At 41.0% G+C, this 22,798-nt stretch overlaps 1 protein-coding gene and 1 long non-coding RNA gene across 2 annotated transcripts in view; one reads left to right on the top strand and one right to left on the bottom strand.

The window, feature by feature from the left end:
- Positions 1-2,692: 2,692 nt before the first annotated feature.
- LOC105826555 lies at positions 2,693-20,083 on the bottom strand. The gene is made up of 3 exons (XR_001138316.1): positions 19,665-20,083; positions 5,449-5,481; positions 2,693-2,723 (listed from the first exon to the last, which is right to left on the bottom strand). It is a non-coding gene; the product is annotated as an uncharacterized LOC105826555 (long non-coding RNA).
- The window catches only part of RASGRF2 (Ras protein-specific guanine nucleotide-releasing factor 2), a 213,927-nt gene continuing 210,686 nt past the window's right edge, over positions 19,558-22,798 (top strand). Inside the window, exon 1 of the mRNA XM_012664540.1 lies at positions 19,558-19,910. Coding sequence (XP_012519994.1) covers positions 19,623-19,910 — 288 coding nt within the window. The 5' untranslated portion in view covers positions 19,558-19,622. The remainder of the gene's footprint in view (positions 19,911-22,798) is intronic.

Raw genomic sequence — 22,798 nt, 5'->3', positions numbered from 1 at the left:
CATGCAATTCTGGAGCCTCTCCTCCCTGAGGCCAGTTGGAATGGGGATTGGCGAGAAAAGCAGCATTCACCTTTACCAAGTCATTCCAAGCATGGAATAGGTCCTTCCTTTAATTTTCCTCAGAAGCACAGAGAACTCAGAGTTCAGGGAGAGCAGAGAATGCAGGTGTTAAACATGGAGACTAACACAGGAGTTTCCTGCTTCTAGAGAGAATGGCTCTCTCCCTTCGGTCCAGCCTTTCCTCTCCAGTTCTTATTTCTTGTCTTGGAATCAATCTCCTCTCAGGATGATTTTATGAAAGGAAGATTCATTCTCATTAGGGGAAACCACATGCCCTACCCGCTGTTCAAGAATGTAACGATACTTCAGAGTCCAACATGAGCCATCTCTGGTCCTCTGTGTTAAATAAGCCACCTCAGGTAGGTAGGAATCAATAGTCCCGTCCCGGTGAGTTTCTGCCAAGCTTGGTGCAGCTGTTTTTCAGTCGCTCCTGCATGTGGGTAGAGGTGCCTGTTGTTTACTCTGTAGCTATCCCAGCAACATCAACTCTCCATCTCATATGAGCAACTGTCAAATTATTTCCCAAAAACAAAGACAGAACTTCTACTTCTTGCCTTAAACAACTAAAAAACAGAATGAAATATGTGCAGCAATGGTTTCCAGACATGGCAAAATCGGCAATAATGGACCATAATCCTTGAGTGAAGGAAGCAAACAAGATGAGCCCTCAGGGCACCCCAGGCCAAGCCCAGGGAGCATTGCCAGGCTGCAGCGCTGAGCGGGAGAATCCAAAGCAGCCCTGATGGCCTCCCTAGGATGAAGAGCTCAGGGAGCCCAGTGGCTAGAAATACAGGACAGATTGCTGGAGAAAAGAGAGTTGCATAAAGGGAGAGCTCCGAATCTGCAAAAGCTTCTCCTACAGTCTTTAGCTGAACCCTAATTAGCTCATGCATGTGAGAGAACTTCCTGAAAAAGAACCTCTGGAAAGAAACAGCAGGAACAATCTTCAAAGCTTACACCACTTCTTAGTAGTCAGAGTGGAAAGACTTGCTAACATGTGGAGTGTGAAGTAGAGCCTTCAAATAGGTAGGACAAATTAACCACCACTAAAAGCTGTTCTGGACCCACCTTAGGGAGGCTTAAACCAAGCCTCAAATGGATCAAACCATCTCCAAGTGACTTAACTGAGCCCCAGAACAAAGGTGAAAGTATTTAAAGGACTGTATTACAACAAACAAACAGAGACAATAACAGAACCCAAAAGGTAAACTTCACCTTTCATCTAACCAAAAGTGGCAAAGAAGAAGGAAAATGTGGCTCATAGCAAGGAAAAAATGTAACCAAAAAGAGCAGACCCAGAAATGACACAAATGACAAAATTAGCAGACAAGGACATTAAAACAGCTTTTATAAATATACCCCATATGCCAGAGATGGGAGAGGGAAGCGTGAGCATGGTGAGGAGAGAATGGAAGACAAAAAGACCCAAATCAAACTTTTAGCGAGAAAAATAATGTTGGAGATGAAAAAATACACTTAATGGGGTTAACAGCAGATAATGCATCATAATAAGATAGAGTTTATCCCTTGAATGCACGGCTTATTTAACACTGAAAATCAATTATTGCTTTACAATACTGAAAGATTAAAAAAGAAAAACCATAAGAACATCAAAAAAGCATCTGTCAAAATTCAACATCCAATCATGATCAAAAAGTCCCAGCAAACCAGGAATAGTAGGAAACTTTTTCAAGCGGATTAAGGGCATCTATGACAAAACTGCAGCCAACATCATATTTAATCATGAAAAGACCAAATTCTTTCCTACTAAGATCAGGAATGAGCAAGGATGTGCACTCTCACCACTTCTATTTAACTTTTTTTCTGAAGGTCCTAGCTATAGCAAGAGGCAGAAACAGAAATAAAAGGCATACTGATATGAAAGGAAGAAACAAAAGTATCTTTATTAACAGACAACATGACTGTCTATGTAGAAACAAATGGTGTTGGTTTCGTGGGCATATGATTTATTGAAACTTATCAAATAGCATTCGTTAAATATGTAAAGTTTGTGGTAAGTCAATTATACCACGATTAACCTGTTTTTTTTTTTAATATGAAGAATAGTTTGTAGCAGAGTGCACTTTAAATCCATAGAGTAATGTATCAGTCAGGGCAATTAATGTTAGTTGCTGTAACAAGAAACCAAATATCTCAGTGGCTTGATATAACATTAGATGATTTGTTGCTTATGTCACAATCCCGTGTGGGTTGGGTTGCTCCTGGGAGCTCACAGCCAAGCAGTGACTCAGGGACCCTGGCTCTTTCCATCTTGTAACCCTGCTACCTTCGACATGTGGTCTCCACTCTTTTGGAGGAAAGAAAGAAGAGATAGTCATGATGAGGTCCGTGAGGAGGTGCGTGCCACGTCTGCCCACATCCCTGAGGCCAAAACCCAGTTCCATTGCAGCGAGGTGGGCAAATACAGTCCCCCCCATGCCAAGAAAGAAGAGTAGTGCTTTAGTGCTTTCATTTATATTCTCACCAGTCTCTACCAGAAGAAAAAGAAATTGCTCTCCCCTGAGTATCTATGCGCACGATAACACATATTACAAAACACATATTACAACACTGAGCTTCGGAGCCAAATACCTACATTCAGATTCCTTCCTGGTTTTCTCTCACAGCTTGCTTCCACCAAGGGGAATCCAAGTCTCCAACTTCTAGAAGACAGAGAAGTGGTTATAGTTTTCAAATCACTCCCACTGCCTCCCCAACTTATTTTCCATTTTTACCCCTAAGGTTTCAAAACTTTCAGAGTCCAGCCTAAGCAAAGGACTGCAGCTTCGTGTCCTACACCGTCTGCATCTCTGAACCTACAGCACGAGGGGAAACAGTCCAACATGATGACACAGAGCCGCCCAGAAAATTTGGTACATTATAGCAGGATAAAGGGACTCCTTGTGAGCCAGATAACCTTGATGAGTGACCATTTGGACAGGCAGTGACAGGGACAAGATGTGGATCCAAGGGCTTACACTACCAGTTGTGTGACATTGGGCAAGATTAGTCCTTCTGAGACTGTCAGTTTCTTCATTGATCACAAACATGGGGACAATTATAATACTATCACAATAAATTAAATAAATAGTTCCTGAGTGCTGTGATGAAATAGTGAACAATATATTGAAAACTTACGGAACTTACAGTCTAGAGTTGGAAGCAAAGAAGCAAGGACAGTTAATGTGATGTGTTAAAGTCTCTAATAGGAATGATACTCGTCTTACCTTGTAAGGCTGTAAGGATCAAATGAGGCATAACAAACACATTTAAATTCTACGTAAACTGTGAAGCACCTTACAAATGCTTGTTATTGCTATTAAGGAAATAGGCCCTGATGTTCACTATATACTATCACATCCCTGCACCCCACCTCAAATGTTTGAAATGCAGAGATTACTCAATTGTATGACACATTTGTACAGAAATGGAATTAAATGAGATAGCAACACAAGTGGAAGCGTTCTGTAAACTCACATGTTACACGCATATAATTTATTTAACATTCATATTGTTATTTCTGATGTTTATTACTGAGCACACTGCCTGTGTGGTTCAAGATACTCTTGCCAGGATGGGATAGTTTGAAAGGTCTGCTGTTTTTCAGCCTTGAGTGCATGATCCATAATATAGATGATTATCAACATGTCTGACTGCAACACAAATACTTCCCCTGAGCTCATCATCTGCTTAAGAGCATGGGGTGAATTGAGAGGTTTTAAATGCCATGAAGAGTACATTTTTCACACACTGGAGAGAAAAGATATTTCATTGCAATATTTATTCCCACCTCACCCCCTATCCTTTCCATTGCAAACTTCATCTACACTATCCATGTATCTTCTCTGTTGACATGACATAGCATATCTTCAGGGCTAACCAGTGGACTTTCCTTGAACACATTTCTCCTGAGGCAGTGGGTCTCCCCCAAGCCAAACCCAGCAAAGCTTCTCAACAGGTGTCTGTGGTCCTGGGGCACTTGTCGACCTGACCCATGTCAGAATGTCATTGAAACTCAACTAAGGGGCCAACAGATAACTCTGCTCAGAAAGACGTGATCTGAGTGTTGAGCTTCCAAGTCTAGAGCATGTGAGTTGATTGAGGTAGGCGTGGTTTTTTGTTTTTTTTTTTTTTTTAATATTTTGATTTGCTTCCTGGATTTTTAGTGTCAGTCTCCTCAGGCAGAATTCCTGAGGTTGAGATTGGGCTCATGGTTCTCACACTTCTGTGGACTGGACTAACTGTTCCATTAAAGACAGACACATAATTAGTCCATTCTATGAGGAAAAGAATAAACACTTTTCTAAACTTAGTGTTTATTGTGAGCTTCAAAATACCCAGGGAACAAATACGTTGTTTTCTTCAGATAGCCAAAAAACAGGAAAAATAAGAATTACCAGATTTAGGTCCAACTCTAGAATTCTGTTTTCTCCCTCTGACTACAAGGGTATTTAATGGGAGGTCACTGTGTCAACCCCCAAAATGCAAGACATCATTCCAGCAGCTGAGTCTCCTTTAATGTTCTCTCCTCAAAGTAGCATTGTGCCTAGCTCTGTGCTCACTTCCTTTTTCTGTTGGAAGTCTCACCCTGTCCCATGTAATGACGTCATTACTATGGGATCGACCATGTTCTAAGCACTTTGCATATATTAACTATTAAACTCTCATGGCAACCCTAGGAATAAGGTCCTATTATTACCCCTATCTCTAATGTTAAAACTGAGGCATAGATAAGTTAAGTAACTTGCCCAACATAATAAATGTCAGAGTCAGGGCTGGAGCACATGGCACACGCCCTCAGCTTTAACTCTCACCTCCGTGCGACAGTGGAGGAGGCACTGTATAATGAAAGGGGTATGGGTTCTCTAGTCAGACAGAACTGGGTGCAAATCCTGCCTCTGAAACTCACAAGTTGTGCCATTTTAAGAATATTACTTACATCCTCCGAACATGTTTTTCTTCTATGCAATGAGCCTGATAATAATACCTACTTAGTAGGGTGGATGTGACAATCAAATGTACATAAATTACCAATTAAAGGGCTTGCCTACCTTTCCAGGCAGATGACTTATAAAGGATATTACAGTATTTTATCTTAGAAATTCTAAGACGCCACGGTACCTCTCTCCATCTAGATAGCCCATGGTTGCCTTAAAGTCAAGTCCAAATACAAATGTATTATCAGTTCTCTTGCTCAGGCCAGAAATCTAGAGCTAACTTGGACTCTTCCCTTTTCTCCATCTTCCATCCTCCATATCTAATCTGTAGCTCGTCGATTCTTCCAGTTGGCTGGAAACATCACCTCCATCACCACTGATAAAACTTACCGTGTGCCAGGTGCTGTGTTGGGTAATTTAAAATACCTCCTGAGATAGATATTACTATTACCTGTATCTCCAAATTAGTGATGAGAAAATGAGCCTTTAAGAGATTAGGTGGTTTGCTCAAGATTTCATAATTAATATGTAATAGAGCAGAGATTTGTTTTTAAATATATATATTTATTTTTAATTATTATGGGTACATAACCCTTATACATCCTTATAGGCTACATACGATGTTTCGATACAGGCATACAGTGTGAATTCATCCAATCAGTGTGATTGGGGTATCCATCACCTCAGGCATTCAACATTTCTTTTTGTTAGGAACATTCCAGTTCCACTCTTTTAGTTATTTTAAAGTATACCCTAACTTATTGTTGTTTATAGTCACTTTGTTGTGCTACCAAATATTGTTCACTCTATCTAACTATCTGACTATATTTTTGCACCCATTAAGCATCTGCTCTTTGTCCCTCCCTCCCTGCTACCTCTCCCAGCCTCTGGTAACTATCATTGATTCTACTCTCTGTCTCCATGAGATCAATTGTTTTTAATATTTAGCTTCCACATGTGAGTGAGAACATGTGAGATTTGTCTTTCTGTGCTTGGCTTATTTCACTTAACATAATGTTCTTCAGTTCCATCTGCGTTGTTGCAAATGACAGGATTTTTCTTTTTGTGGCTATATAATATTCCATTGTGTATATGTACCACAATTTCATTATCCATCATTCATCGATGGATATTTAGCCTGATTCCATATCTTGGCTATTATGAATATTCCTGAGATTAACATGGGAGTGCAGATATCTTTTTGATGTACTGATTTCCACTCCTTTGGATATATATCTAGCTGTGGGATTGCTGGGTCCTATGGTAATACTATTTTCAGGTTTTTGAGGAATTTCCATACTGTTTTCCATACTAGTTGCACTAATTTACATTCCCACCAACAATGTATGAAGGTTCCACTTTCTCCACATCCTTGCCAGCAATTTTTGCCTGACTTTTTGATAAACGCCATTTTAATTGGGGTGAGATGATATCTCATTGTAGTTTTGATTTGCATGCCTCTGATGACTAATGATGTTGAGCATTTTTTTTTTCATATACCTGTTGGCCATTTGTATGTCTTCTTTTGAGAAATGTGTATTTTTTTTTAATATTAGTAAATTTTTATGAACTATTACTACAAAGAACTTCAGCAAGAGGGGGGATAAAGTTTAGTGATCATTCAGTAAACATGTTCAGTGTAACAGTCTTAGCGACTAGATATTTAAAAAAAAAAATCAAGCTTATAAACACCATTGCTCTGTATTCAACTGGTGTACACTAAAAATAGGATAATGGAAATATATGTTCTTAAAGCATTTCCACAGGAAATGTTCATATTTTTCATGGCATTCTAAATCACTTAGCAATTACATATGCTACATTAGCTAAAACACAGATCCTTTGCCTGTTTTTTAATTGAATTATTTGACTTTTTCCCATTGAGTTATTTGAGCTCTTTATATATCCTAGTTATTGATACCTTATCAGATGGGTAGTTTGCAAATATTTTCTCCCATTCTGTGGGTTATCTCTTCACTTTGTTGATTGTTTCTTTGCCATGCAGAAGCTTTTTAGCTTGACATGATCACATTTGTGCAATTTTGCCTTGGGAGAGTTACTCAAGAAGTCCTTGCCCAGACCAATGTCCTGAAGCATTTCCCCAGTGTTTTCTTTCAGTAGTATCATAGTTTCAGGACTTAGATTTCAGTGTTTAATCCATTTTGATTTGATTTTTGAATATGCTGAGAAATAAGAGTCTAGTTTCATTCTTCTGCATATGGATATCCAGTTTTCCCAGGACCCTCTCCCCCCTGCTTTTTTTTTCGAGACAGGGTCTTGTTCTGTCACCTGGGCTAGAGTGCAGTGGCATCATCATAGCTCACTGCAGCCTCAAACTCCTGTGCTCAAGACATCCTCCTGCCTCAGTCTCCCAAGCAGCTGGGACAACAGGTATGTGCTACCATGCCTGGCTAATTTTTCTATTTTTTTGTAGGGAAGGAGTCTCTCTCTGGCTCAGGCTGGTCTTGAACTCCTGACTTCAAGTGATCCTCTGGCCTTGGCCTCCCAGAGTGCTAGGATTACAGGCGTGAGCCACCACACCCAGTCTCCCAGGACCATTTATTGAAGAATCTGTCCTTTCCCTATTGTATGTTCTTGGCACCTTTGTTGAAGATAAGTTCACTATAGATAGGAGGATTTATTTCTGGATTCTCTGTTCTGTTCCATTGGTCTATGTGTCTATTTTTACACCAGTACCATGCTGTTTTGGTTACTACAGCTCTGTAGTATAATTTGAGGTCAGGTAATGTGATTCCTCCAGTTTCCTTTTGTTCAGGATAGCTTTGGCTATTCTGTGTCTTTTGTGGTTCTGTGTAAGAAGAATGTCATTGGTATTTTGATGGGGATTGCATCGAATCTATAGATTGCTTTGGGTAGCATAGACATTTTAACAATATTGAATCTTCCAGTCCATGAGCATGGAATACCTTTCCTTTTGTGTGTGTGTCCTCTTCAATTTCTTTCATCAGTGTTTTTATAGTTTTCGTTATAGAGATGCTTCACTTCTTTGGTTAAGTTTCTTCCTAGGTATTTTTTGGGGGTATTTTATTTGTAGTTATTGTAAATGGGATTATTTTCTTGGTTTCTTTTTCAGATTGTTTTCTGTTGACATATAGACATGCTACTGATTTTTGTATGTTGATTTTGTATCCTGCAACTTTACTGAATTTGTTTATCAGTTCTAATAGTTCTTGGGTGGAGTCTTTAGGTTTCTCTAGATATAAGATCATATCATGTGTACAGAAGTATAATATGACTTCTTCTTTTCCAATTTGGATGTCCTTTATTTCTTTCTCTTGTCTGATTGGTTTAGCTAGAACTTCCAGTACTATGTTGAATAACAGTGGTGAAAGTGGGCATCCTTGTCTTGTTCCAGATCTTAGAGGAAAGTCTTTCAGTTTTCTCCATTCAGTATGATACCAACTATGGGTGTCATATATGCCTTTTACCATGCTGAGGTAAATTCCTTCTATACCCTGTCTTTTGAGAGTTTTTATCATGAAGGATGTTGAATTTTATTGAATGCCTTTTCAGCATCAATTGAAATGACCATATGGCTTTTGTCCTTCGTTCTGTTGATATGATACATCGCATTGACTGATTTGTATGTGTTGAACCATCCTTGCATCCCTGGGATGAATTCTACTTGATCATGATGAATAATCTTTTTAATGTGTTGTCAAATTCATTTGCTAGTATTCTGTTGAGGATTTTTGCATCTATGTTTATCAGAGATACTGGCCTATAGTTTTCTTTTTTTGGTGTCTTTATCTGGTTTTGGTATCAGGGTGATACAGGCCTTCTAGAATGAGTTTATAAGTATCCCCTCCTCCTTGCTTTTTTGGAATAGTTTAAGCAGGATTGGTTAGTTCTTCTTTGAATGCTTGATAGAATTCATCAGTGAAACCATTGGGTCCTGGGCTTTTCTTTGATGGGAGATTTTTTATTACTGCTTCTATCTCATTATTTGTTATTTGTTTATTCAGATTTTGGGTTACTTCCTGATCTTGGTAGGATGTATGTGTCTAGGAATTTATCCATTTCTTCTAGATTTTCAATGTATTGGCATAGAGTTGCTCATAGTAGTCTCTAATAATCCTTTGGATTTCTGCAGCATCAGTTTTAATGTCTCCTTTTTCATCTCCTATTTTATTTATTTGAGGCTTCTCTCTTTTTTTCTTAGTCTAGCTAAAGGTCTGTCTATTTTATTTGTCTTTTCAAAACACCAACTTTTCGTTTCATTGATTTTTGTATTGTTTTTATAGTTTCAGTTTCATTTATTTCTTCTCTGATCTTTATTATTTCTTTTCTTCCACTAATTTTAGGTTTGGTTTGCTCTTGTTTTTCTAGTTCTTTGAGATGCATCATTAGATTGTTTATTTGAAGCTTTTCTAGTTTTTTGATGTAGGCTCTTATTGCTATAAATCTTTCTCGAATTACTGCATTCTCTGTATCCCATCGGTTTTGATATATTGTATTTTCATTTTCATTTGTTTTGAGAATTTTTAAAATTTACTTCTTAATTTCTTCATTGACCCATTGGTCATTCAGGAGCATATTGTTTAATTTCCATGTGTTTGTATATTTTCCAATGTTCCTCATGTTAGTGATTTTTAGTTTTATTCCATTTTGGTCAATGAAAATACTTGGTATGATTTCAAATTTTTAAAAATTTTTGAGACTTGTTTTGTGGCCTACCATATGGTCTATCTTTGAGAATGATCCCTCAGCTGAGGAGGAAAACATGTATTCTGAGGCTGTCATATGAAACATTCTATAAATATCTATTAGGTCCATTTGTCTATGGTGCAGATTCAGTCCAACGTTTCTTTGTTGATTTTCTGTCTGGATGATCTGTCCTGAAAGTGGAGTGTTGAGGTCTCCAGTGATTATTGTATAGGGGTCTATCTCTCTCTTTAGCTTTCATAATATTTGCTTTATATTAATATATCTGGGTGCTCCAGTGTTGGATGCACCATTACATAATGACCTTCTTTGTTTATTTTTACAATTTTTGTCTTGAAATCTATTTTATCTGATAGAAGTATAACTACTACTGCTATTTTTTTGGTTTCCATTTGCATGGAATATCTTTTTCCACCCCTTTATTTTCAGTTTATGTGTGTCTTTATAGGTGAAATGTGTTTCTTGCAGACAACACATAGTTGTCTCTTGGTTTTTTTTATCCATTCAGAACTCCATGTCTTTTGATTGGAGAGTTTAGTCCATTTATAGTCAATGTTATTATTGGTAGGTAAGTACTTAGTACTGCCATGTTATTTGATTTCTGGTTGTTTTGTGGTTCTCTCTTTCTTCTGTCCTTCCTGTCTTTCTTTGTTAAAAGTGATTTTCTCTGGTAGTGTGTTTTAATCTTTTGCTTTTCATTGTTTGTGTATCTGTTATAGGTTTTTTGGTTTTGAGGTTAATATGAGGCTTGCAAAAAACATTTTATAATCAATTATTTTAAACATATGACAACTCTGCTTTTACAAACAATCACATAAACAAGCAAAGAGAAATCTAACAGAAATTCTACCCTTTAACTCTATTGCCCCACATTTTTAACTTTTGTTGTTTCTATACATATCTTTTTATACTATCTATCTCTCAAAAAGTTGTTATTTTTGATAGGTTTTTCTTTTAATCTTCCTACTGAAGATATAAGTGGTTTATATACCACAATTACAGCAATAGAGTGTTCTGTTTTGTGTTCTTACTGTTAGCAGTGAGTTGTATACTTTCAGATGATTTCTTATTATTCATTAACATCCTTTTCTTTAAGATTGAAGAACTACTTTTAGCATTTCTTGTAGGTTAGGTTTAGTGTTGATGAAATCCCTCAGCTCGGCCAGGCGTGGTGGCTCACACCCGTAATCCTAGCACTCTGGGAGGCCGAGGCAGGTGAATCGTTTGAGCTCAGGAGTTTGAGACCAGCCTGAGCAAGAGTGAGGCCCCATCTCTACTAAAAAAAAAAATAGAAAGAAATTAGCTGGACAACTAAAAATACGTAGAATAAATTAGCCGGGCACGGTGGCACATGCCTGTAGTTCCAGCTACTCGGGAGGCTGAAGCAGAAGGATTTCTTTTCTTTTTTTTTTTTTTGAGACAGAGTCTCACTGTGTTGCCCGGGCTAGAGTGCCGTGGCGTCATCCTAGCTCACAGCAACCTCAAACTCCTGGGCTCAAGCGATCCTCCTGCCTCAGCCTCCCGAGTAGCTGGGACTACAGGCATGCGCCACCATGCCCGGCTAGTTTTTTCTATATATTTTTAGTTGTCCGATTAATTTCTTTCTAATTTTAGTAGAGACGGGGTCTCGCTCTTGCTCAGGCTGGTTTCGAACTCCTGAGCTCAAACAATCCTCCCGCCTCGGCCTCCCAGAGAGCTAGGATTACAGGCGTGAGCCACCGCGTCCGGCCCCAGAAGGATTTCTTGAGCCCAGGAGTTTGAGGCTGCTGTGAGCTAGGCTGACACCAGGGCACTCTAGCCTGGGCAACAGAGTGAGACTCTGTCTAAAAAAAAAAAAAACACCTCAACTTTTGTTTGTCAGGGAAAGTCTTTATTTCTCCTTCATGTTTGAAGGATATGTTTACAGAATACAATATTCTAGGGTTAAAGCTTTTTTTCCTTCAGCACTTTGAGCATGTCATGCCACTCTCTCCTGGCCTGTAAGGTTTCCACTGGGAAGTCTGCTGCTGGATGTATCGGATCTCCTTTATATGTTATATTTTTTTCTTTTTTTCTTGCTTCTCTGAGGACTTTTTCTTCATCTGTGACCTTTGGGAGATTATTAAATGCCTTGAGGTAGTCTTGTTTTGGTTAAATCTGCTTGATGTTCTATGACCTTCTTGTACCTGAATATTGATATCTTTTTCTGGGTTTGGAAAATTCCCTGTTATTACTTCTTTAAATAACCTCTCTTCCCCAATCTCTCTCTCTGCCAATGGAGATTCATGGAGTCTCACTGTGAGTAATGTTTAGGAATGTAGGTGCTAAGGATATAGCAGTGAGGGAAACAGAAAATATCAAGCAAATAAGTGGACTTTCAGGTAGTGATAAGTGCCAGAGAGGAACATGAGGACAAGGTCAAGCAGTAAGGGACAGGGTTTTATTCTGAGTATGATGGGAAGATGCAGGGTGGTGTCGAGGAGAGAAGAGGCACTATAGTGATTTGTGCTTTCAAGGGTTCTCATTGGCTGCTGAATGGAGACCAGTAGGAGAGCAAGAGTGAACGAGGGGAGATGGGTAGGGGACTACTCCAGTGGTCCAGGACTGTGTAGGGCATGGCAATGGGAGCTGTGAGAAATGCTTACATTCAGGATATGCTTTGAAGGCAGAGCTGAGCAGGGCATGAGAAGATGAAAGGACTCCTAGATGACTCTGAGTTTTCTTTTTTTTCTTAGAGACAGGGTGTCACCCTGATGCCCAGGCTGAAGTGTAGTGGTGATATCATAGCTCACTGCAACCTCCAACTCCTGCCTCATCCTCTTTAATAGCTGGGACTACAGGTGTACACCACCACTCTCAGCTAATTTTTTTCTTTTTTGTAGAGATAGGATCTCACTATGTTGCCCAGGCTGGTCTCGAATTCCTGGCCTCAAGCGATCCTCCCTCCTTGGCCTCCTGAAAAGCTGGGATTACAGGAGTGAGCCACTGTGCCCAGCCAACTCCAAATTTTTGACTTTAGAAATGGAAAGATATAATTGCTGTATACCGAGATGAGAAGGACCGTGGGAGGAACAGTTGTTTTTTCCCACAGGAAAGCTTGGTTTTTAACGTATTGAGCTTGAGATGCCTACTAGATATCCAAGAAGAGATATGGAGTAGGTAGATATACAAGTCTTCAGTTCAGGGGAGGAGGGGGTGGAGAGACTTATTTAAAGCCATGTAATGGATAAAAAGACATAGATAAAGAAGTGAAGACATAGCAGGATAGGGCTCTGGGGCAATATACTATTTAGAGGTTAGGAAGAGGAGGAGGACAGCCATGAAAAAAGTAAGGAAACAGCAGGAAAGGCAGGAAGGGGCAGGAGAGTGTGGTGTCCCAGAAGCTAAGTGAGGAAAGTGTTTCCAGGAAGAGGCAGTGATCACCTATAACAAATGCTGCTTTGATATCAAGTCAGATACAGACTGAGACGTGACCATGGAGCTTGGCAGTATGGGGATTGTTGGTGACCGTGACAATAGTGGTTTTGGTGGGGCGGTGGGGACACAAAGACTGAATGGAGTGATTCAGGAGAAAATGGGGGGACGGAAGTGGGCCTGGTGTGTAGAGATAATTTATTCAAGGGTGAGTTTTGGTATAAGGGGAAGCAGGGAATATGATGGGGTTTTTACTTACCACTAAATCATGAGTATTTCCTTGGGTCTTCAAGAATTCCTTGTATATTATGACTTATTTAACCATTCACCCATTAGAGAACAGTTAAGGTATTTTCCACTTTTTGCTATCATAAATATCACTGTATTGAACATCTTTGAACAGAAATAACTTTGGTGTTTCTGATAATTTCATTTCAAGGGAAACCTACAATCTCAAAGTGTCTTGGTATATTCTTGGTATGAAAATTGGGGGCTACTCTATATAGGAGATTCCCTCATGTATATACTTTGGAGAAAAGGTAAAATTTTTCAAGGCTGTCTCTATTATATACATCAAAAGAAAGCAGCATTAAGAAGCAAAGTGTTTTATAGTGGCAATAGCTACTATTAATAATTGTGACTGTTGTTTTAACACAATATGATTGATCTCAATATGATTGACCTATACTTGTATTTTGTGACACTAAATAGTATAAAAGTAATATTGTTAGGTAGATAGCAAGAGATTCTGTATCTTCTAGGGATGAAAGTGGGTGCCATTGCCCCCATCTTGGTCCTGCCCAACCCTAATTCTCCGGGAGAGGAGGGAATACCCTATGAATTGGCCGATCATGACTTAGTGTGCCAGCTGCAAAAGAATGCAGAGGACTCTAATCCATGGGCCAAACAGCATAGGTACCATAGAGTCCTGAAATTGACCTAGAACAACCCACATGTGTAGTAATGCAACTCCCAGTTCTCCAGTCAGAGTGGTTCCATGGTGATGTCTGAACCACTAGGGAGGTTCCAATTCGGGCACTATAAAACAAGACACAGACCATAACCAGTCCCTTTTTGTGCCCTTCCTTTTGCTCTCCCTTTGCTGTGGCAATGGGTCCAGTCATCATCTGTGGTGTATGTACCATGCTCTGTAAACCTACATCTTGCTCTTCCTCTCTAATCCTATCTTTCTTTCCTCAATAAACCTCATTTTCATGCTTGCCTAACTTTGGTGCATCTGGTCATTCTTCGGCCATGAACGCTCCAAGAACCAGCATTTCAGACTAAAACCTGACAATATGTGCATAATTTCCACTACTGGATATAATGTGAATGCTTAAACCCATGTTTTACATTTTCAGGGTATAGCTCAGAAGCCAAAAGAAAACCACCTCCAGCAGCCAAAATAATTTCCATGTAGTCCTAACTATAGGATTACATACTTCACTCTCTAGAGGGTTCTTTGAGATCTTATAGGTTTATGTAGAATAAATTCATATTTATGTTTCACAAAGTTCTTAGAAGCTTGATAGCCTGGTCCCCAAGTCTTCAGGAAATCAGAAGATGACAATTAGGAGGTTGGGATGGAGGAGGGGTGAAGGAAGGGATTGGGTTTGTGAAACAGGTGAAGAATTTCAGAAAGTACGGCCGTTCACGGCCACCTGGAGGGAGGCACACAGCACACACTGCCATGCTCAGTTGTGCAGGTTGATCACTGCACAGAACTCCGTGCACAGAGCAGCATCCATTCAGGGGAGGGGTACTTTTCATTCACATAAAGTCATCATCCACTCACCAGGTTCACGTTCTCAGGGCTGTGTGCACCTTAAGGGAGAGCTTTTCCCTAATCCATTCTCCCAGAAGGTATGCCTTTTTCTAATTTGCATCAGTGAGTACAGGCTAGCAACAGCTCTAGTCTAGCTCCTAGATACATTGTGTTTAAAATAGTGACCTTAACTCATCAAGAAGATGCCAAACTATCTTCATTTTTCAGAAGGCAGAGATGTACAGTTCATTGATTTATCTTTAATGTTTGAAGGACAAGCTTTGGCCACCTAGAACATTAAGTTAGGAAAAACATCATATAGACATCAGACAAATGGTTTTATTAGCGCTAAGTAATTTGTTCTAGTATTTTGTGCCTCATATTTTGCAAACAAATAGTTTTCTTTGGTCAAAAGAATACTGGAAATGAGGAAGGGATAATTCTTTTAGGTTTTACATACTTAGGGAAGAACCAGACTTTACTAATTAAGTATCAAGAGACAACATAGAATCAAATATGTGTAAGAGATGGTAACACTGTATCTTTTAGAAACAGTCTGGGATTCTTACTGGGCCTGTATTATTAAATGCAGTAGTTTCTATGTCTATAAGCCATCAAGATGACAATTCCCTAAATGATCTTCTGTCAGGCCAAGAAAAGGATCTTGGTAATACCTTGGCTTTGCTTGACATAATATTTCTCCAAGGACCCAGTGCTGAGGCATTTCTGAATTATAGAAACCACAGGGAAGCTGCTTGAGGCCAGGAGTTCAAGACCAGTGCAGGCAACATAGTGAGACCCCGTCTCTACAAAAAATTAAAAACTTAGCCGGGTATAGTGGCTTGTGCCTGTAGTCCCAGCTATTCAAGAGGATGAGGCAGGAGGATCCTTTGAGCCAGGAGTTGGAGGTTGCAGTGAGCTATGATCATACCACTGCACTCTAGCCTGGGGGACAGTGCAAGAACTTGCTTCTAAAAAATAAGAACAGAACCAAAAAAAATAGCATAAAGTCATTGCAAAAACTCATGAAGCCCATTTAAATTCTACCAACAAAACACAGTTTAGAGAAGGGAAAAAAATTAAAACCTACTTTCTGTGTCCGAAAGATAAGGCCTGAGTTAGGGATTTTGAAAAGCTATAGATTAGGCTGTACATGCCCCACTCCCCCAACTTTCAAAGCTTTGGATAACTCAGATAAAATACCTTCTTCCTTTCTTCCTTCCTTCCTTGCCTCCCTCCCTCCTCCCTTTCCTTCTTCCCTTCTTCCCTCCCTTCCTTCCTTTTTTTCATCAAATTATCTGAATAATGTCTCCCTCTATAAGTATTAATAGTAATTAGGGTTTCCAGATACGGTAGCTCATTTCTCCTCTTCACTTGCCTAGAAAAGGGCAAAGAGGACACTCTCACAATTATCAGTGAGAAATGTTTTGTTGGCCTAAAAAAATCAACTTAAACTGGCCCTCTCAGGAAAGAGTCCATGAAATGCCAGCGGGAAAAACAATGAATTCACAGAAGAGCTTGTTCCCACCCACTTGGAACACAGTCCCATTTGCTAACCAGTTTGATCAGCTGGGGAAAATCATCCTCATTTACATAACCTCCTGGCCCTTTGTGTTTCTGGGTGGCACCATTCCAGGGATGCGGTTTCCATATGAATGAAGGAGGTTCAAGGCCCACAGACGCCCATCACACACCTACTGTGGATGTAGCATCTCTAGATTGTGCAGGGATTTCTGGTTGTTTTCTTTTCTTGCAATCTTGCAGAAGGATCTAATATTTGCAGATGTTTGTGCCCTCTTTAACAATCCAATGACCAAATATTAAATTATCTTAGAAAATATCTGTGAATTACTTGTGTGCCGACTGCATATAAGCTCCCCCGCTGGGTGCTGCAGGGATTAGGGAGACGGCTGTGCATTGGAGAAGCAATCAGGCGAGGAGAAGCACCTAACCATTAGAGCCTCTTCCTGTTAGACTCGGAGTATACCACGAACACAGGCAATGTTTTTTCTCTATATCCTCTACATCACCTAAATATAGTGTTGAGGACATAAACTCATGATCAATAAACGGTTCTTGCAGCGAATTTCCATAATTAAAACCCACAGCACTGACCAGCCAAATTTTGGAGGAAACCAGAGCTCCTTTCTCTGATTGTCAGGGGACAGATGACAGCCACAACACGGTATGTGGTAGGACGTTATGTCAGATAAGAGGTTGAGAAGAACACTTCATGTGGTTCAAATGAAAAGGACATTTAAGGAGACAGGAAGGGTGAGACTAGCATTAATACCAGAGACATTGCTTGCTGAAGAAAAGAATCTTTCACATCCGAAAAAACTCAAAGGGTTAGAAGGTTCAAATACTCATCGTTAAATTGTTTCTGTGCTAATTTCACACCCTTAATGGTTTCAGCTAAAAACACTACGCAGGTGTCTCCTGGCTTACTGTTCTCAGAGCTGGGATTGGACCACAGAGAAAGAAAGAAAAGGCCTCCTGAGGCAATCACCGGCTCCTCTGCATCTAGAATCCGGCTCAAACACGTTGCCTGCATTTACTTACTGTCTCTATGGTTGTATCTCCTCTAAAGAACAAAGCAAGCTCCCAGCTGGGTTAAACTCAATTTAGCCACGGTACTATCCTTTAGATATTTAAAAATGTGTTAAATGACCACAGTTCTCACACTGTAATTTCAAAATGGCAATTTTCCTGTTACCTAGTTTTTAATAGTGAAAGATTTTTGAAAAGGTAAAGTGACAAAAAATTATTTTTTTGTGCTGCTCAGTGAGGCAGAGTTAAAATATTCTGCAAAAACAGCACTTACAGAACAGGCAGAACCCTGGGGCTACGATTTAGGAACACACAACTGGCAGTACAAGACAGGTGTATTGTCGCAGATTCACCACTCAGAAAAGCATTTTATTATTTGCTTTGAACAATAAACACTTTATGGCACACCATTTTAATGATAAATGACTAAGGGGAATAAAAAAATGCGTATAGCAGGACCACATACAGGACCACATACAGTGAAACCCCCCCCGGGGGTTTCACTAGCTTTCTCTCACAGCTGCTGGGTACATGATTTCTTTTCCGCTTACATTTTATAGCAGGGGGCCTTGGTTTCCAGCTGTACCTGTCGATTTGTTAACCAAATGAATCCAGTCCTAGAAAGGGTGTCTGGCGAGCCTATCACAGCATGGCCTTTGGGGATGGATTCTGTCCCCAGCTGCAAAGTCTCCCTCGTTTGGCTGTTTTTTTCCCCGGTTGAAAACTTCGCACTTAAAATTGTGCGTCTTACTCCATGAAATAACACATGTCCACAAGGAACCAAAGGCACCTGATGCTTTTCTGGGAACACTTGTGCTACTCTCATTAACCTTCGCCGCCACCGGCCTTAAATACCACAGTGCAGGTACAGGTGGAAAAGCCAATGTGGCCCGGGTATGCAGAGCCACCCTGTGACCTCCCCCACTGCCATGGGGACAGACTTGTGGATGTGGAATGAGTGTGAGAGTGGGTTTGAGTGTCCGGATGTTGCGACTATGTATTTGTATGCGTGTGGATGCCTGTGCATGAGTGTGCATTTGTGCGAGTGTTTTAAGATGAATTTATGTGTTTGTATGTGAATGTGTGTATTTGTGTTCATCTGTGTATGCGTTTGTATGTGATTCTTTGCCTGTGTGAGTCTATGTATGATTGTGAATTTGTGAGTGTATGTGCGTGTTTGTGTGTGTATGAGTGTAAATGTGTATAAGGATATGTTGTTTAGTTGTGAGTTTTAGTGTGTGGGTTGTGTATGTGAATGTGTGTGTGAGTGAGCATTTCAGTGTGTGCCTGTGTGTGGTTGCCTGTGTAAGTGTGTATTTCTGTGTGGGTCTGTATTTTGGTGTGCAGGAGTGGGCGGATTTGAGTGTGTATTTTGTGTATTCTTGTTTGCATGAGCATCTCGTGTGAATGTGTATTTGTGCAAATGTATTCGTGTACTGTGTGCGCGAGTATTTCCCTGTGTGTATGTGAATGTGTATTTTTGTGCATGAGTGTGTGCGTTGCATTTGTGTGTATTTTCGTGCATACGCGTGTGCGCTGTACGTATTTGTGGGGCCGCATTGGTCCGCGTGTGTATGCGAGTGTACATTTGCGTGTGTGTGCGCGCGTTGTGCCGAGTGTGCGAGCGCGCGTGTGAGCGCGTGTGTGGTGCGACCGGGCGCTCCACCTCGCGACGACCCGCCCCATTCCGGCACCAGAGCGGAGGCAGCGGCCCGGGCCGGGGCGGGCCGGGGAGGGACGCGCGCCGGGGAGAGCCGGCTGCGCCGCCGCCGCCGCGCCGACTTTGCCCTTTAAATCCAAGCCGATTACAGCTGATCTCCCACGTGACGTTTTACCTTCTGTCTCCCGGAGCGCGTTGCCCGAGGACAGTCCTTCTCCCGCTGCCGCGCGTCGCGCCGCCCAGCCCGCCGCGGGGGCTCGGCGCCCGCAACTTTGGGCGGAGCGGTCGCCGGCCCGGGCGCCCTCGCGGAGCCGCTCTTCACGCGGGCGTCGGGGGATCCGGGGCTTCTCTCGGCCGGGAGGGTGGCGGTCAGAGCGGAGAACGTGCCCGGCCCCAGCCCGCGCCCCTTGGACCCGAAAGCGGGCCGGGTGCCCTGCGCGCTGCGTCGGGAAAGGGGGCGCCCTTCGCCAGCTGGGACCTGAGCGGGCGCGCCCTCGAGGGGGCCGGCCGGGCGATGGCCTCGAGGCGGCGGTGAGGCGGGAGGTCGCACGCGCGCCCCCCGCCCCTCACCATGCAGAAGAGCGTGCGCTACAACGAGGGGCACGCCCTGTACCTGGCCTTCCTGGCGCGCAAGGAGGGCACCAAGCGCGGCTTCCTCAGCAAGAAGGCGGCCGAGGCGAGCCGCTGGCACGAGAAGTGGTTCGCCCTGTACCAGAATGTGCTCTTCTACTTCGAGGGCGAGCAGAGCGGCCGCCCGGCGGGCATGTACCTCCTGGAAGGCTGCACCTGCGAACGGACCCCCGCGCCACCCAGGGCCGGCGCGGGACCGGGAGGCGTCCGGGACGCGCTCGACAAGCAGGTACCGCGCGCCCTCCCTCCCGGGTCTCCCAGCCTCCGGCCACCGCACTCCCTTGCTGTTCTAACCCTGGGGTCGGGAGCGAGGGCTTGACAGAGAGCGCGGACCGTGTTCTGAAATCCCCGTGTGGCGTCAGTGGCGGGACATCTCCACGCATCTGCCCGTCTTCATCCAGGGATTGTCCCATCTCCATCCCCCACCTTAGCGCCGAGTGATCAGTTGGACTAGGGGCCCGGCTTTATTTTTTTCACTACCCTGATAGAGGTCGGGTCGTTTTAGTTTCTCTGCTAACCATCCATTGCTTCTCTAGACCTTGCTGGGAAGGATTTTGTCTGGTGACGTGTATTGACACCTGTTGGATTTAGATTGGCAAGATGGAGCTAACTTATTTGGAGAAGTTTGATTTCTCTCTTACCAGGATGGCTCGTGTAGATTTCTTTGCCTGCAGATGTTTGACCACTGGTTGTGCAGGGAATAAGCAAGGCTCCCTAAGACGGACAGACACTTTCTGTTGGTCATTTTCAATCAGTCTTTGTGGTTTCGGTCAGTTTACTTTGGTAACATTTGACGGGCTGGGTCTAATTATGAAGGTAAATGTGTATCCATATTCCTCAGGATTGGTATTTGGTAGCCACATTCTTGCTACGTTTAAAAATGTGAGCATTAAAAAAAACATTTCTATACTTTTAAATGAATGCTTTGAAAATGAATGCAACCTAATTCTGGATCATAATCTTATTAATTTTGCTGTTTGCTCATGGGATCTGGAATGGGGAAGAAAAACCCTACAGATTTAGTAACCGCCAATTCCCCATTCCTGCAAATACGAAATTTGTATTTTTCAATCACCATTTGGTTATTAAAGTTAAAGCAGACTAATCAAATGTTCTCACTTCACTTCTAGATCCCCGCCTTGAAAAAATAAAAAGGCTGATTGTCTTTGCTGTTGCATAAAAATATTTCACAGCTGAATTTTCCATGCAAGTCAGACCAAACAGCCTCTACTGCAAACCACAGAGGCTGTGGGAGAAGCTAGCAATGGAATGATCCATAAGATGCCTGCCTAACCCCCTGGAGCTCATAAAACGATGTGTTAAAATTAAGAGGAGTTCAAACTAGACCAATGAGAAGTTTGGGTTTTTTTTTCCCTCCTGCTTTGTTTCACTATATATCATTAACAGACTTAATTGATTAAAGTTGTTATAAAGATTATAAATGTAAAATTTTAAATATTCCCTTTGATTTTTGAGTCCACATTCAGAGTCATTTGAAAAACTGATTTCCAACTTTATAGATATAGATACTAGAAATATAAACATAAATTTCAAGTCGTGCATTTTAGAATTTAAATTGGGAGAAGGAGAAGAGAGTTTTGAGGAAACAGATTTTTTAATATATATATATATATATATATATTTTTTTTTTTTTTTTTTTTGGGGGGATTTTTTTTAAAAAGGTATGTGTTCCAAGACTCCATGGGAACCAAAACAGATATCTAAGTGTTATGTCTATAATAAAATAGGGTACTTTAAATTACTCTGAATATATGTCATTGACTTAATTCCAAATTATTTGTTCTCTTCATATGTATACTAATATCATGAGAGAACCACTTTTTTTTTTTTTGGAGCTGGGGCTGGGGAGTAGTCACCTGCTACAATTCATATGGCTGTCTGACCTGTTAGCATTATATGGAAACCAACATTTTTCTACTTGGAAAATATCTGGACTCTTATCTTCAGAACTATTTTCTTTTACACTTTAATAAAGAAACATAACCTCCAAATAGTTTGATTTTACATCACTTTCTAATTGTAGTCCTAAACAGGTCATCTTAGGATAAAATTTTTTCTCTGTTTATGACCATATAAGTTATAACTGTTTCTCAATCATTTTATGCATCTTAAGAGGTTAGAAATTAGACTCTTTGGTGTTTGGAGATAAAACTGAGATGTAAAGAAGCAAACATTCTACAATGGATTAGGAGTCGGGCTGGGAAACTTCCCAAATTTTATGTTATAGTAGGCATGTTTCTGTGACTTGGGTTAGCTTAGCAGGCGAATACTTTTCTCTGGCATTGCCTGTCTGGGTATGTTCGAAGAATTAAGAAGAAACTGAAAATAAGAAACAGTCTGCCTTAAATCTACAGTTTATGCAATTGGTTCCCTTTCAGTTAATTTGTGTTGCTGATATGCTCAGATCATCTCAAACACCAAGACATTATGAATCTGTGAAACTGGCGAGGTTGAGTGAGGAGATGAGCAGATGTCAAGGTCTGTTTTACCATGTAGGTTTCTGGAGCTTTCCTTAGAAATATCTCCCTTAACCCTATAAGCATAGTTGAAGGTTAGGGCTTGAAATAGGATTTAGAGAGTAGAGTTGTTTTCCTCCACCATGTTTCCGTGTGACTTCTTTATGCAAATCTCTTAATGTTTTCTCTGTTTTTTGTTTTTTTTTCTATTAATGAAATCTCTGTTTGCTAATATGTGAAAATTACGGGTTTGGCTGAGACGATTTCCAAATTGCCTTCCAATAATGAATGGCATCTTCTGTTTCTAACGTTAGCTTTTTGCTATGTAGAGGATGTGAAAGACAATTTCAGAAGATTTAAAGATTATCAGTGTCTGTGATAAATATTGCATTGGAGAAGCTGAGGCCAAGCAGTGATTGAAGTGGACATTCTGATAAATCAGTCAGCAGATGCACAAACCTATCGTAACCACATAGTCTGAGACAGAGACATTCTTATCACTTACGCTGGAGGATGACATATTTATTACAGTCTCCTTGACAGTTAATACTTGATGTAAATCTTGTAAACTGCCTCTAAACATTCTTGAGAGTACAAATTCCACCTCTTCAAATTATTTTTTATTCTAATTAATTGTGTT

This window comes from Propithecus coquereli, unplaced genomic scaffold (assembly GCF_000956105.1).
Source record: "Propithecus coquereli isolate 6110/MARCELLA unplaced genomic scaffold, Pcoq_1.0 Scaffold9, whole genome shotgun sequence".
In the NCBI taxonomy this organism is placed as follows: Eukaryota; Metazoa; Chordata; class Mammalia; order Primates; family Indriidae; genus Propithecus; species Propithecus coquereli.
This window is presented reverse-complemented; position numbering and strand designations above follow the sequence as displayed.